This window comes from Ochotona princeps, chromosome 17, assembly GCF_030435755.1.
Source record: "Ochotona princeps isolate mOchPri1 chromosome 17, mOchPri1.hap1, whole genome shotgun sequence".
In the NCBI taxonomy this organism is placed as follows: domain Eukaryota; kingdom Metazoa; phylum Chordata; class Mammalia; order Lagomorpha; family Ochotonidae; genus Ochotona; species Ochotona princeps.
The window spans coordinates 33,551,089-33,568,248 of NC_080848.1; the positions used below are offsets into that span (position 1 = coordinate 33,551,089).

At 43.4% G+C, this 17,160-nt stretch overlaps 1 protein-coding gene across 1 annotated transcript in view; it reads left to right on the forward strand.

Annotated features, from left to right (window-relative positions):
• MYO1D (myosin ID) overlaps window positions 1–17,160 on the forward strand; it is a 310,619-nt gene that overhangs the window by 236,966 nt on the left and 56,493 nt on the right. The window contains exon 21 of the mRNA XM_004593874.3: window positions 9,284–9,438. Within this exon, the coding sequence (XP_004593931.2) occupies window positions 9,284–9,438 (155 nt within the window). The remainder of the gene's footprint in view (window positions 1–9,283; window positions 9,439–17,160) is intronic.

The following is a 17,160-nucleotide window of genomic DNA, read 5'->3' on the forward strand; positions in this document are numbered from 1 at the left end:
AGGGATGACATCGTCCACATCATTTAAAATAAAAAATTTTTATTTAGTTGAAAGTCAGGCTTAAAGAGAGCGAGAGAAAAGACTTCCATGTACTGATTCATTCCACCAGATGGCTGCAATGGCCAGGACTGGGCCAGGCTAAAGCCATGAGCTTTGTCTGAGTTTCCCATGTAGGTAGCAGGGCCCCAAAGCGCTTTCAGCAAAGAACTTTTTTAAAGGAGGCAGCTGGGACATAATCCAGCACCCATATGGGATGTCAGCATTGCAGGTGGCAATTTGACCCACTACACCACAGTACTAGACCCTTCAATCTCTTTTATAATGTCTATCCCCATCCCAGACTTCCAGCAGTGTGCATTGCCCCCATGGCCACTCTTTGACAAGTTGCACAGAAGCAGGATATTAAAGGTTGTGGAAGAGGTGCAGAAGCAGAAGAAATGGGGAGCAGACTCCCACCCCAATGACATTTATTAGAAATAACTTCAAAGAGGGGGGACCATCTGCCGTGACACAGATGGAGCAACCAGGTAGCAAACCACAGGCTGGGATTTTTATACTTTGGGATCTTGGGGTGTTTTTGGAGTGAGGGCATTCGAAGAAAATGGAGGATTGGGTGGGCTTGTAATGGCATTCTACCAGGCCTTTCAGCCCCAGCAGACCTTGCTCGCTGGAGGCAAGGTAATCTGCAGAAAGTGCAGGCAGTGAGGTGAGGGAGCAAGGCACTGGTTGGACTGGTCCTTTGGAATGCAGGGGCAGGTCAGTGGAGCAAAGGTTATAGCGCTGATTCCTGTGTCCTTGTCCCATCAGCTTTCTTGGCCTTGTCCATTGCCTGCCTACCTGATAGCACCTGTGGCAGTTGGAAAGTAACTTGGTATTTTCCACAATAGAAGAACAAGACATTGTTGCAGCTTCTGCTTTATTGGCCAGAGTAGATTATCTGGTAGGGATCAAGACAATCAGAAAGCAGGCTGATTTTTGTTTTGGTTTTTGGTTTTTGTTTGTTTTGTTTGGGATTTTTTTTTTTTTGGGGGGGGGAGTTGTTTTGTTTTGTTTAATGTATATATAATCTATTATTTGGCCAGTCCATGAGTCTCAACTCATGCAGACTTTTATTACTCCACAAGAGTCAGGACACAGAGCAGTTCCATTGCCTACTGAGGAAACTCCCTGTGTAAGAGGCTTCCCAAACCCAAGCCCTGGCGGTTACTTAGCTAGTAGCCACCCTTACCATTTTGTCTTCTGGACAACACAGTTAATGCCGTCAGGCAGGTTGTCGCTGTTTAAGCCTGGCTGCTCTTGTTCCACATAATGCTTAACAATAGCTTCCACCATTCATTTACTCGTTTTTCACTGTTGAGCAGCTTTCAACCATGTAGATAAGCCACAGCTTCTTTATCATTCACCTGCTGATGAACAGTCAGGTTGCTTGCTTCCCAACTTGAGAAACTGTAATTAGATTATAAACAGAGCTGCCATGAACAGCCTTGTGTACATTTTTTGTTTTTGTTTTTTATTGGAAAGTCAGATATACAGAGAGGAGGACAGAGAGGAAGATCTTCTGTCCACTGATTCATTCCCCAAGTGGCCACAGTGGCCATAAGTGAGCCGATCCGAAGCCAGGAGCCAGGAGCTTCTTTTGGGTCTCACACGCAGTGACTCATAGATCATACAGTAGCATCATTTTCTTTTTTTCTTTCTTTCTTTTTTTAGTTTTATTTTATTTGGAATTCCCCCCAACTTCCACCCCCCGACAGGTTTTCCCCCACATTGCTACAATAGTGTAATCCTTCGTAAGGAGTCATAATTCCATTGGTCTCCTATTTAAGTGTGCCCCAACATTGCTAGTTCAGACAGTCCAGCATGTCATTGTCTACACATTTCCAGCAGTTTCATTGGGAGTCCATCTTTTGTTTGGAAGCAAGAATGCATGCTGCATTGTACCCCCACATGTGGATATGGTAGACCCCAGTACTCCATCACTATACATTTTCATAAATGAGAAGCCATGAAACAAGGTCAACAACTGGCATGAATTAGAACAATAGCCACAACAAAAACAAATTACAGCACCATAAAAAAAAAAAACTGAGTAACCAACACTTGGGTGACAAAAAGGAAACATATAAGTCTCTTGGGAAAAATTATGCCACTGTGTAATCCATGAGCCAGTGATGAATTCAACAAGAGAAAAGAAAGTATTTGGAATAAATGAAACTGAGGTAAAAAAAACATCAAAACACATAGGATGCAGCCAAAAAAAAAAAACAGTATAAATTGGGTTATTGAAGTTATACTTTACATGAAGATTTGCTTATATTAGAACATATGGCATTTGTTCTTTTATGATTGACTCATTTCACTGAACAAAATGGTCTCTAGTTGTAAATAGCATAATTTCATTCTTCTTAATAGCTGAATAATATTCCATGGAGTAGATGTACCACAGTTTCTTTAACCACTCTTCTTTGGAAGCACATCTGGTTTGTTTCCATGTCTTTGCTATTATAGATTGTGCTGCTCTAAATACAGGATTACAGATCCCTTTCTCATATGCAGATTTCATTTCTACTGGGTATATTACTAGGAGCAGGATATCTGGGTCAAATAGCAGATTTATTTGTAATTCTGCAAGCACTCTCCATACTGATTTCCACAGTGGTTGTACTAGCCTACATTCCCACTAGCAGTGAAGGAGGGTGTCTTTCTCCCCACATCCATGCCAGAAGGTGTTGTTACTTGAGTTCTAAATGTAGGCCAGTCTCACTGGAGTTAGGTGGTACCTCAGTGTGGTTTTCATTTGTATCTCTCTGATGGCTATGGAGCCTGAGCATCTTTTCATATGTCTGTTAGCCATTCAAATCTGTTGTTTTGAAAAATGTTCATTTCCTTTGCCCATTTTTTCACAGGGTTGTTGTTTTGGTATTTGTTTGTTTGTTTGTTTGTTTGTTTACTGTCCCTAAGTTTCTAAAGCTGTTTCTAGATCCTGGATATTAGTCCCCTATCACTTTTGTAGTATGCAAAAGTTTTCTGCCATTCTGTTGGTTGCTTCTTCACTTTGTTAATTGTAGTAGCATCATTTTCTTCAAGAAGGTTCTTGATTTTCTTTTTCATTTCTTCAATGACACATTAGTCATTCAGATGTTAATTTATTTTTTTTCTTCCTGTTGTTGATTTTGTTTTGTGGCTTTTCATGTAAGGGAATGTATAGTAACTGTGTAATGAAGAGTATCATATCCAGATGTGAGGATACATTGCAGTATGCAACTCTACTTCCAGACAAAGATGGACTCCCAATGAAACTGTTTACCATATCTTGACAATAGAATGCTGGACTCTCTGCCATTGTCCATGCCCGCAATGATGGACGTATGACTGTGTATGAAGAACTATACTATAGTAATGATATGGGGGAACTCTGTGAGGGGGAGGGAATTGGGAGGAGATAAGGGAGATCCCAGGGCCTATGGAACTGTTTCATAAAATAGTAATAACAAAAAGAAGTACAATTTTTTAAAATAAGTGATAATGACTAACACTGAGATAAAATTTAAAGCAAAATGTATTGCATCAAAATAGAGCACAGATCTAAATGTCAAATGTTAAATTGCAAAACCTTCAGAAGGAAACATGGGAGAAAATCCTCGTTATCTTGAGTTAAGCAAAGATTTTTTAGAAATAAAATCAAAAGCACAATCCATAGAAGAAAAAAAGGTGATACACTGAACTTTAGTAAATTATAAACTATTACTCCACAGAAGAATAACATGTCTACACAGTCTGGAGAAAATACTTGCAGGTGTGTATCTGGTTCAGGCACTTGCCATGTACCAACTGCAATAAGTAAAATCAAACTGTAGACCTGTGGGTGACAGAGCTTAGAAACCTGCCCCAAGGAGAAGACTCTGATAACCAGAAGTACAGTTACCAGGTGCAAAAGAAGAGACAAAGGCACAATGAATGTTACCGAAGACTCCTATGCAAAGGAAGAAAACCCTTTGCCAACCTCAGAGTTAACCACTACCAGTGGTGATTTTTAATATTTTAACCATAAAACTACAGTAACCAAGACAACACAGTTGGCAAAGGAGTGAAAACATAGACCAGAAACAAACCACAGGAATATGGTCATGGATTTTTCACAAAGATAAACACACAAACCAGTGGATAAAGGGTACTTTGGACATTCAGACAACTAAAAGCATTTAGACACTGACATGGCAACGGAAATTAGTATCTACCTTGATCTTGTTCCTTAAAAGTATTGCATCATTTATAGGGCAGGTTTGGAAGAGGCATATTCTTTTTTTTTTTTTTTTAAGATTTATTTATTTTTATTACGAAGTCGGATATACAGAGGGGAGGAGAGACAGAGGAAGATCTTCCATCCGATGATTCACTCCCCAAGTGACCACAACAGCCGGTGCTGTGCCAATCCAGAGCCGGAAACCTGGAACCTCTTCCAGGTCTCCCACGCGGGTGCAGGATCCCAAAGCTTTGGGCCATCCTCAACTGCTTTCCCAGGCCACAAGCAGGGAACTGGACGGGAAGTGGAGCTGCCAGGATTAGAACCGGCGCCCATATGGGATCCCAGCGTTCAAGGCGAGGACTTTAGCCACTAGGCTACACTGCCAGGCCTGGAAGAGGCATATTTTTTTAACTTTTCTTTACTGTGGGAGATTTTTATTTCATTTTCAAAGACAAAGGAAAGCTTTGCTGGGTACATTATCCTGGGCTGGCAATTTTTTGCTTTTATAATCTGGAATATGTAGCTCCCTTCTTTTCTGTCCTGTAGAGTTTCCTGTGAGAGATCTCCTGTGAGTTTAATTGGCATTCCTTTATATGTCAATTGATTTTTTTTCACATGCACATTTTAGGATCTTTTCCTTATGTTCAATTGAAGAGAGCTTGATTATCATGTGTCTTGGTGAAGACTGCTTTTGGTCAACCCTGTTGGGAGTTCTGTGCCCCTCCTGGATGTTGTTTCCCAATTCTGTCTCTAGATTAGGGAAATTTTCCCTTATTATTTCATTAAATACATTTGTAAACCCAGCTTCTCTTTCTGCACCTTCTGGGACTCCCATAACTCTTATATTTGGCCTTTTCATAGTGTCTTTCAATTCTTGAATACTTTTTTTTTGGTCTGATCCAGCTCTGCTTCCAATTTTTTGTTTGTTTCTCCCTGGTGACAGGAAATATCTTCTAATTTTGAAATTCTTTCGTCTGTCTCCTTCATTCTATTTTGGAAACTCTCCACTGTACCTTTTTTTTTTTTTTTTTTTACAAAGTCAGATATACTGAGAGGAGGAGAGACAGAGAGGAAGTGGAGCTGCCGGGATTAGAACCAGCAGCCATATGGGATCAAGGCGAGGACCTTAGCCACTAGGCCAAGCTGCCGAGCCCTCCACTGTACTTTTAATTTGCTCCACTGTATTCTTCATTTCTGATAAATCAGCTTTCATTTGATTCATTTCCAGTGTGACACATTCCTTGAATTGCTTGAATGCCTGCTTTACGTGCCTCTTGCTGTTGATAAGAAGTTTTATAGCAAGTGTTTTGAATTCTGTATCCCCCATTTTCTCGATGTCGTCTTCAGTTAACTCTGAATGTGCATGGCTCTTTGTTTGCTGTCAGCTGTGCCACTCCCTCCAGCAAGTTCCAGGTCTGGGTTGTTATGTTATATTTCTACCATAGTCTCCGTAGCCCTAGCTCCTGGCTCACCAGTCTCCACCTCCTGTGATACTGTGCTGAGGCTGCACCGTTGTCTGTACAACCTTTTTCCCACTTCTGGTTGGAGCGGGTCCCAGGATTAGGGAGACACCAGGTGTCCTATATAGCTAGGTTGTTGGTGGTGGTGATCTTGCCGGAACCTCTTAGGTCTGAGGGCCACACACGGACCTGTTTTGACTTGTACGATGCCGTAGTCGGTATTATTTTCCTGTGGGACCAGTGCAGTGCACTGAGCTCAGTGAGTTCTTGCCGAGCTCAGCACATGCGCAGCTCACTGTTGTCCCTGCAGTCTTAAATTCTTTACCACACTGTACGAAGTGCTGACCACCACACACCAGCCCATGCATAAGCTAAGGCTGGGGGCTGGTCTAGCAGGCCTAGAGCCAAGTACCTGACTGACTATCAGAACAGCAGATGACTCACATTAGGCAGGGCCATGACACTAACCAGCAAACGAGAGAACCAGGTCTGGGGATGGATTCTGTGGAGGATATGTTTGCCAAACCCTGTGGAAATATAATTCCTGCTGGTTAACTCAAGAGTTGGGGTGGTGATGGGCTGAACTAGGTGTGACCATGGAACCTGCCATCACTCGTGGGTACAGGGACTGAGAACAGTTTGGGCAGATCCAGGCTGCAGCACCCACATGTCCATCCTAAAAGAGGGTGTGGGGTGGCCAGGCTGCAACATTCACCAGCTCATACAAGGTAGAGGGGCAGGCTATGCCAGGGTAGGGCCTAACATCCCCTGGCATGCATGAGATCTGGGTCTGGGAGTGGGCCAAGTGCGGGAATGTAGGAAACTCCCTTAACGGGTCATCACTTCTGATGATCACATGGTCTGGGCCTGGGGAATGAGCAAACTGAGCAAGGTAGCTCCAACTGTTGGCTAATGTGTGGGTTGAGTTTGGAGGGGAGCAGACTGGGCAGGGCTGAACAAACCTTAACTCACAGGCAAGAACAGAAGCCAGGCTGGAGCACAGGTCATCCAGGCTAGGCTGTCACATCTATTGGTTTGCATGATCCAGGGATGGGACCAGACTGAGTAGGGCCAGGTTCCAGCACCCGCCAGTGAGAGTAGGAGCTGGAAGCAGGCTGGGTCAGTCCAGGCTACAGCATCCAAAGAGAAAGGTCATGACAGGTGTGGGACTGCACCAAGCTGGGTCAGAACAACCACTGGCACACATGAGATCTGTGGCTGGGAACAGGCCTGGTTGGGGAGCAGAGGAGTTGCCCTGGCTGGGTTGTGGTTCCCACTGGTGTATGCAGGGGCTGGAGTGGGAGCTGCATTCTGGTCTGGATATGGCTGCAGCCTCCCTTGGCACAAGTGTGGACTGAGTTGGGCGCACCAGACTGGGCTGGATTCCAGTACCAACTAGTGCTCGTGAGAACCAGGGTGTAGGGGTAAGATGGGCTAGGCTAGGTTTTTGCCCCTGCTGAGCTAGGTGTGAGCTATGTCTGTGTGTGGACCAGGCTAAGCTGGGCTGTAACACCCAACAATAAAACCGGAATGGGCTGCAGGCCAGCCAGGAAAGGCCACTGTTCCTGCTAGGACAGGAGGTGGACTGAATAGGGCTGGCCCACGGACCCACCAATGTGCTTGAGATCTGGCACTGGGAGAGGTTCTGATGGAGATGCTTGGGAAACTCCTCTGTTGGGACACAGTCCCTGCAGGTGAGCATGAGAACCAAGAAAGGGAGCATCCCAACCAGGCCAGGAAACGATACCTAGTGGCATACATTTGGCACAGGTTGGGGGTGAATCAGGCTGGGCTAGTCCACATCATCTGCTGGCAAACTCGAGCACCAGAATGGAGTGTGGGTTGGGCCAGGTTAGGTCACAACACATGCCAGTACACATGAGGGCTGGGTGCCAGCTGGGCTAAGCTGTAGCCCCCATCAGCGTGAGCTGGAATTGGGGGTGGGCCAGGCCTGGCCAGGCTGCAGCACCCACTGACAAATGTTGAGGTGAAGCAGGCTAAGATACCCTGGGCCACAGCACCCAACCAGCACATGTGAGACCCGGGGTGGGGAGGGGGCAGAACAGGTAGGGGGCTACATGGAGATTCCCTCCACCAGTTGCGCTAGAGGGCATGAGTTGGGATGGGGGCAGACCAGACTGGGCAGGGCTATAGCACCTGTCAGCCTCATGTGAGCTGAATCAGGGTAAAGACAGGCTAGGCGGACTGTACCTACTGGTGCCTGCATAAGTTAAAGTAAGTGTGGATTGGTTGGGTTTTGCCGCAGCATCAGCTGGCAGATGCTGGCATGAGGGACAAATTCTGTCAAGTTAAACTGTAGAACCACCTGGAGAGTGCAAGATCTGGGAGTGGGAGTGGGCGCAGTAGGGAAACAATGGGTACCTCCCTCTTGGGTAGCCACTCTGACTGGTGAGCATGAGAACCAGGACTGTGGAAGGCATGGCTAGACAGAACAGCACATGCTGGTACATGTGTGGGCTGGATAGTGGGGTTGGTTGGGTTGAATAGGCTTCAGTGCCCATTGATACATATGAGAGCTGAATGGGATGTGGGACAGACTGGACCAGCTTGCTCTACATGCTGGCAAGCATGGGAACAAGAGCAGGGGGTGAGACGGGTGAGGGTTATTGCGGGTCACTCCAACTAGACTGTAGCTCCCACTGGTTTGCATGAGGGCCAAGTGTGGTGGGCAGGATCGGGATGGACTGCAACACCATTGGTTTGTGTAAAAGACAGGGCTGGAGACAGAACTGACCCAGCATTTGCAACCACCAGCATGTACATAAGCTGATTGGGGCGACAACTGTGCTGGACTCTGTATTGGCAAGCACACATAAGAATCGCGTCTGGGATGACCTCAGATGAAGTTTCTTTGGGGATCCCCCAAATGAACTGCTGGACTCAGAACCCCAATCATGGAGAGAATTGAAGGCTGCATGGTCTGACCATGGAGTGCATGTGTCAGCCTCCTCAGTGGCTCAGAGAGAGCATGTCCAGCTATGCACATGGAGGATATGGCAGTACATTGGAGCCTGCAGAGGACACTTGGTACCATGACAGAGGACAGAACAAATTGATCAACAACCGCAGCCAAGCATTGGCAGTAAAAATCTGGGCAAAGAGAGACTAAGGTGGACTGTGTCAGCTAGTGGGTTTTAGAGAGATTTCAGTGGGTTCTGGAAAGATTTCATTGTGCTTGGAGTGGTGAGATTGGCAGCAATTCAGAACTGTTGAACTTTGAAAACCACTTGAGCAGTGCTCTGAGAGCATGCCCCACATAGGGGCCCCTGGGATGATTGGGAGGCTGGGTGTGGCTTCTGCCTTTGTCGCCCCCTTTTCCCAGATACAGAAAGGAAAAAAGAGAATGTGGAAACAATGGTCTCACCCACTTTTCTGTAGCCCTTGACCCTTTGAGCCCTAATCAACTGTGTAAAGATATTCAAAGTAAAATAATAATAATTTTTTAAAAAGAAACTCAATAAAGATGAAAGTAATCAGCATTACTGAGCAAAACCGTTCAAAATGTATCTGAAAATTCCTTCATCCTAATGGTTTATTCATGTATTGTCTTTTTCAGTTGACTGGTCTGAGTGTCTCCAATGGAAAGGACGAACTTGTTGTGTTCCATACAAAAGACAACAAAGACCTCATTGTCTGCCTCTTCAGCAAACAGCCAACCCAGGAGAATCGAATTGGAGAACTTGTTGGAGTCTTGGTGAATCATTTCAAGAGGTAAGGTTTGGTTTTTATAGCAAAATAAGGCTTTGACTATATGTGGTTTTTAGTCATAGCTATCACTGAACCTGTTTTGTGCCAACTGTAATGTATTCAGTTATTTTCCTCCATAAGTACAAGTGGAGTCATCCATTTCATAGGAGGTAAAATTAGCATCCAGGCTCTGAGTTTCCAGATTAGGAATGCTTTTCCACTTTTCCAGCCTGTAGCTGAACCAACAATGAGAGGCTTCCCTGACAGTGATTTCTCCAGTGCCAAACCAAACGTAATTAAATCCAACAGATAGAGAAACTATTTTACATTCTTATTGTTGCAGCCTCTCATTTGCCACAAATATAATCAGTTAGTTTGTGTACTGTCACTATAAACAAATTACAAGGCAGACTGAGGATGGCATATGGGCCCATGAAGACGGGAGGAATTCCTGAGAGGCAGTAACTGCTGCAGAAACATGGAGTGTTTTGAGATCTCTGTAGTTTTTAAGTGTGGGCATGTGGTGGACTAGGCTGTAAGAAGTAGAAATGGAAAGTGGATTGATTGGAATCTGAATAGGTTGATGGGGACCAGTGCTTGGATAATTTTCAGCATAAGAGTGTGCTTTGTCTGGTTATTTGTTGAAGTAGTTTGGAGACAGTTTCTTCTTCCCATCAGAGGCCGTGGTGTGTGTGGGGTGGGCATGTGTCTCCCAGGTAAGATGTCCTTCCCCTGGGGCATTGTCTCTGCCTCCCCCACCCCTGTGCCGGAAGAAGACCACTCATCAAGTCAGTGACAAAGAAATGATATGCGTTCAGTTCGTTTGCCCTCTACAAGACTTAGCTTAAGTCCCAGAAACATCAGAATGCTCCTGATTGGTATTTTCCTTCACATTCACACCTGGGTTTCCATTCTCCACATGCAGACATGCTGAGAGTCAGACCCACTCGTGTGCTTCTGCGAGGCTGGTGAGGTGGCTGTGCAGACCCTGTAGTTTGTGTAATTGAGTCTTATATTCTACATCAAAGTACATCTTTAGATAGTTCATGTAATTAAATGCTTGTAGATGATGTAGCTAAAATAATATGTGGTGATCATCTAGTTGGGAAAAAATAGAATATAAAAAAAATTACCAAAAAAGTAACAATAAGCATATGGGCCTTTGGAAATTTCCATTGTATCTGCCAAATAATTATATAGGAAAGAAAACACTACAGAATTTAGAATATGTCTATAGCTCACGTAAGCAGCCTTATTTTCATGTTGTTATTGACTTATAGTGAAATATGGACAACTAAAGGAACTCTAGCTTTTTTTTAAACAACAGCTGTACATGTTGACAGAATATGGTGATTCAATACATGTATGCAATATATAATGAGGGCATCAGGATAATTAGCATTAAAATAATTTCTTAAAAATATATTATCATTTATTTGTGCTAAGGATTTTCAATGTCTTCTCCTCTGGTTTTTTTTTATAAAATATGTAATGCGTTGTTGTAAACTATGCTCACCCTGTCATGCCTTGGGCATTAGATCTTATTCTTACCAGCTGAGTCTGTTTGGTGCCCACCCTCAGTCCCCTTCCCAGCACCCTTCCTGGCCTCTCGTACGCCCTTCTACTGTGAGGTCAATTTACACAGCTTCCACTTGAGTGAGAATATGTGGCAACTGCTGTTTTATGCGGATTGCACAAAGTCTTCCAGCTCCATCTGTGTTGACACACAATAGGATCTCATTCTCTTTTTGTGGCCCAGTAATACGTATACACGTCACATTCTTTTTCTCTTTATGTCCACTTGTCCGGCAGTAGACACCTTTGGTGATTCCATATCTTGCTGTAGGGAGGAGTGCTGCAGTGAACTGGGGAGCACAACTCTCTCTTTGATGAACTGCCTTCCTGAACACGTACAAAGCAGTGGGTGCAGAAGCATGTGGCGGTTCTATTTTTAGTGTTTGAACGAACATCCATACTGTTTTCCATAGCAGCTGTACTAGTTCGCATTCCTACCAGGAGGAATGTCTGTGTCCTCAGAATTGGTTCCTTTTTTTTTTTCTTGCCTTTTTGATAATAACTTTCATAACTGGAGTGAGATCATTGCTCTTTGTGGCTTTGATTTGAATTTCCTGATGATTAGTGGTATCTGGTCTTTTTTCGGGTATTTGCTATACCTTGAAAGATGTATGTTCAGCTCATTAGCTGAGATTTTAGTCAGCTAATGATTAAAATTTAGCTATTTTAGTCTACTTAATTTGGGGCATTGAGTTTTTTTGCATTCCTCATATACTGTAAATATTAGTCCCTTGTTGGATGAGCAGTTTGTAAATATTCTCTCCTGTTTTTCATATTGTCTTTGCACTCTGTTTCTTTTGCTATGTAGAAGCTTCTTCATTTAACATACCATTTTGTCTATTTCTACTTTTTGGGGATGTATTTTCAGGGTCTTTCTAAAAAAGCCATTGTTGTATCAATGTCTTTTGAAGTATTTTTCCCATGTTTTCTTCTAGTGGCTTTAAAATGTAGTCTTTCACCTAGAAGTTTCATCTATTTTGAGTTGACTTTTGTGTTTAATGAGAGATAGCAGTCTAGTTTCATTCTTTTGCATGTAAATGCTCAGTTTTCCCAGCACCTTATTGAACAAACTATCTTTTTTCCAGAATATTTGTGTCAAAACTCAGTGGAATCAGCATTGTCACTCAGCAACTTAAGCTGCTACTTGCTACACTGGCATTGCATATCAGAGTGCTGGTACAAGTCCCAGCAACTCTGCTTGTGATCCAACATTAGGTTAATGTGCCTGGAAAAGCAACAGAGAATGGCCCAAGTACTTGTGCGTCCCTGTCACCCACATGGGAGACCAGGATGGTGTTCCTAGCTCCTGGTTTCTGCCTAACCCAAACTGAGCTGTCTGGGAAGTGAACCAGCAGATGGGAGATCTCTCTTTGTCTATCTGTGTCTCTCTCTCTCTCTCTCTTTCTTGCTCTGTCACTCTTACTTTTTTTGTAAGAGTCACCTTTTTTTACAAATACCAGCTTACTGTAGATATATGGGTTTATTTATGGGTTCCCTATTTCATTGTCCTATGTGGTAGTTGTCATGCCAAAACCATGCTATTTTGGCTACTATAGCTTTGTAATATGTTTTGAGATCATGTATCATGATGCTTTAAGCTTGGTTTTTTATTTTGTTTGCTGCAAAATTGCTTTCACTATTCACAGCATTTTGTGGTTGCATATGAGTCTCATGATTTTTTTCTGTACATTGCTTTGAGTGGACATTTGAATAGTACTAATTCTTCCAATGCGTGACTGTGGGGTAGTGTTCCACTTTGTGTATCCTCTTTAATTTCTTTCATTAACAAGTCTCAATATTTGTTTAGAAAATATTCTCTTCCTTGGTTAAATTTATCCCCAGGTAGAGTGTGTGTGTGTGTGTGTGTGTGTGTGTGTGTGAGAGAGAGAGAGAGAGAGAGAGAGAGAGAGAGAGAGAGAGAGAGAGAGAGAGAGACTATTGTGAATGGAATTACTGTCTTGATTTCTTCTTTGGCCAGAGTTGATCTTAATTCAGATACCTGTAGCAATGAATAGAATAGCTTTTTCCTGGGAAATTGAAATATTTTGCCTCAATTTAAGTCTTTGTTTAGTAAATTTCAATCCCTATTCACTGACTTCTACGAGGTACAAAAATATGTGAACCTGATCCTAGAATCCATCAATTGTTTTCCTTTCCTGACAAATATATTCCGAGATGCAATTTCAGGTGCATGTTTCCTGTATTCAATGTAAATGAGAATTCATTTCTTTAAAATTCAAAAAACTTAAGGAGAAGGCGGCTTTCAAGATCTGCACTTTTAAATTTCTTGACATTTGTATCCTGTGAATTTGGGGATTGAGTGGAAGTAAAAAAATCAAATCTCTGCTCGCTGAAGCCAGAAAACTCAAGCTTGAAATTTTCACTTAGAATTATAATCATCAGCTTACTGTTGACTTGTTGTGGAGAGGTTAACTTGATGTTTTTCCAGCTATTTTTCTTTGTTGTTAAATGTATATAATTGATGTAATGCTAAAACTCATACTGTGTTTTACAGAGCATACCAAATATTTTATTATGAGTCATCTTCAAAAAGATTTAGCAAGAGTTGATTAGAATATAAAATCCATAAGAAAAATTCCAATCCTATTTCAAAGAGAATAAAAAATGTTAAAATCTTGGTGGTGGGGGGGGAAGTATCTCATTATACTAATGCAACACCCTATACTAAACAAATAAGAATTTCACATCAAAAAGAAATTATGGTCCAATCCCATTTGTTACAGAAAGTTTTCGAGTCCTAAATAAGGACATTTGGCCTAGAGGTCACATTGGACTACTTGGGCTCAGTATCTCACTCTGGCCCTACCCTCCTGCCTCCTGCATGTGTTGGCTCAAGTAGCTGGGCTCCAGCCACCATTGTGGGACACCTGGACTGAGTTCCAGGCTCCCAGCATCAGCCCAGCCTCTTCTTGTGGGGGTTTTGGAAAGGAACAGATAGATGGGGAATGAGGAACTGTGCTTGCTCACTTGTGGGTTTTTTTTCTCTCTTTCCCTGCTGTCCAAATAAAATGAAAATTAAAGCTCAATAAATAATAAAAGTCGAAAAAAATGCCCACAAATTGGAGCCCAAAATGATTTAAAGCAATGCTACATCATCACCAGCAGGGCTGTACTCTGGGAACATATGAGTGGATGACCCCTTAGAAAGCTCTATTAATCTGTTCACCAGAGGAAAGGAGAAAAGAATTTAGTCCTCCTAAGGAAAGTCAGAAATACTGTTTGTTAAAACTTCTCCATGCTCATTGCCTATAAATAAGCCCAATAAATAAACAAAATACTTAAAGGAATAGGAACAAGATGAATAAGAAGCAAATTTATAGGTGCCAGCTGAAGTGACTTGAGCAGAAATCATCCCAGGGCTACCACCCAGATTGTCTGGACCCTAAGGAAATCCCTTCTGCCTCGTGCTGACTGATGTCTGTGGAGAGGAAGGATGTGAGCAGAAAGAAGTGGCCTCAGGCAGGGAGCACAGCAGTTTGGAGAGAAAGTGGGGGCTGCCCGGAGCTGAGTGTGAGTGGGAACTGTAGAGAGCTCTTACCTCTTCCAGAAACAGCAAGAGAACTGTGAGAGGGCGATATGAAAAGAAGCAAAGACGATAAATAAAACAGGTGGAAAAAAAATCTTCTGTTCATGCAGACCCTCCAGTATAGGCAGTGGTGGGAGTGGCTTAAATGCTTGGATCCCTTAAGCCAGGAACTTTGAGTTCTTGGCTCCTGGCTTCAACTCCTAACTCTGGGCCATTGCAGGTGTTTAGGGAGCTATCCAGTGAAAGGGAACCCATTGTTTCTCTGTCTAACCATCTGCTAGTCTCGCTGCCTCTCAAATAAGTAATCAGATGTTTTTAAGGGGTAGACATTTGGTGTGGCAGTTAATTCCCACTTGGGATCCTGCCCTTCATACCATAGTGCCTGGTTCAGGCCTCAGCTCCTCTGCTTCCAGGCCAGCTCCCTGCTGATGCTCTCACCCTGGGAGGTAGCAGGTGGGGGCTGGAGTAGCTGGGTCCTTGCCACCCAAGTGGGAGGCCTAGGTTGAGTTCCCAGCTCCTGGCTTTGCCCTGACTCAACCCTGACTGTAAGTGAAATTGGGGAAGTGAAGCAGGGAATAGAAGATTCACCCTATCTCTGCTCCACCACCAACATATCCTCAAGCTTCTTTTCTATTCAAGCAAATTGAGGTGGAATTCATCATACCTGACATCCAAAGATGATGAGGCAGTAAAATATAGTCAGTGATGAGGAAGAAAAATTACTCATTTGAAACTAATCCAGAACTGAAAAAGATGTTAGAATTAACAGACTTTTAAAAATTCTCATAAAGTAAATTTCAGATATATATATATATAGATAGATATTACAAGTTAACTAAAGGCATGGAAGATGTGAAAAAAAGACCCAAACCAAACTTGTAAATGAAACATACAGAAATGTTTCATGATTTAGATTTAAAAAGAGGAGCCATTGTGTGGCTAATGCTAGTGCCATTGGTGTCCCCTAGCCAATTACCATGTCAAGTTCCACAACTCCTCTTCTGCTGCAACTCCCCACTAATGCACCTAGCAAGGCAACAGGAAATGCCCCAAATACTTGGGCCACTGACACCCATGTGGAAGAGACCTGGCTTTGGCCTGGCTGTTGTGTTGTTTGTTTTGTTTTGTTTTGTTTTGTTTTTTTGTTATGGCCTGGCTGTTGTTATGGCCATTTGGAAAGTGAACCAGCAGATTGAAGTTTGTGTTCTCTCGCTCGCTCGCTCTCTCTCTCTCTCTCTGCATGCCTTTCCCTCCTCCATTCTATCTTTCAAAAAAATAAACCTTTACCCAAAAAAAAGGACAAATCTGATTGCTTTTCTATCAGATAAATCAAATGAATGTGCTGTCACGCTTGTCTTCTCTCAGGAGTTAAAGCCAGACCATTCCTGGCATTTGCTTCCATACAAGGCCTGAAGCTATATCCAGCCAAGCAAAAATTAGCTTCTTTCACCTCCTTCAGTCTTCTGCTCAGCACAGGCCCATTATTTCCTCCTCCCCAAGTACCCACCCACATAGTCCATGTTTTTCTAACACATCTGAGGGTTGTCCCACAGAGTGACATTCTGAATATTTCACAGCCAGCTTGGCTCCAGCCCAAAGGAGCCATAACAGACGTCACCAGCAGCTCCTGATGCAGCCGCCTCAAGTGAGTCCAGGCAGAGCTGCAAGCCCAGGGCGCGCAGGATACGCTGAAGGAGGCCAACAGATTTCTTGACTGCAGTAGTTCTCAGAGCCTTTGGTGTGCCTCCATTCACTTTATTTTTTTTTAAAGATCTATTTGTTTTCATTGTAAAGGCAGATTTACAGAGATGGAGAGACAGAGAGAAAGATCTTCCATTCGCTGGTTCACTCCCCAGATGGCTGCAATGGGCAGAGCTGAGTCCATCCAAAGCCAGGAGTTTCTTCCAGGTCTCCCACACGGATATAGGGCTGAAGCCTTTGGACCATCTTCAGCTGCTCTCCCAGGCCACAAGCAGTGAGCTGGATTAGAAGTACAACTGCCATAACACAACCCAGCACCCATAAAGGATGCCAGCACTTGCAGTTGTAGGATTATCCAGTTGAGCCATCATATTGCCCACTTCCCCACCCCTCAACTCCATTCGTTTTAAGTGCAAGCAATACAAAAACAGGAGGGTTGTACTTTGTCAATACAAAACAATTTCCAAAATGTATGGTTTACAGTGAAAGGGCAAAGTGATCATTGAATCTAAAAAGTTGGAAAAAGAAACAAGAGCTCTTTATTGAAATGCAAGTTATCCATGGCTTTAGAGTTGGTGTGGGTGTGTGTGTGTGTGTGTGTGTTTTGTTTTGTTTTTGGCTATCAAGATAAGCAACTTTCCACTTCAGTGTTTCTTAAACTTCTTGAAGTGCCCTTGCATTTTTGGTTGTGCTATAAACTGCTGTAATGAAGAGCCTGGTATTGTAGGAAAGCAGTTTGGTAACACAGATCAATGGCCACAAAAATGTGTTTGCAGGCTCTGTGCAGAGTGGTGGGCAGCACAGAGGGCAGCAGGTAGCCGCAGGGAGGCCTCTGAGAGGCGGCCCCTCGCCCATCCTCCCCATCCACAACAGCAGCAGCAAAACACAGCTGGCAGCCAGCGCCCTGCCCCGTGGCAAGCCTC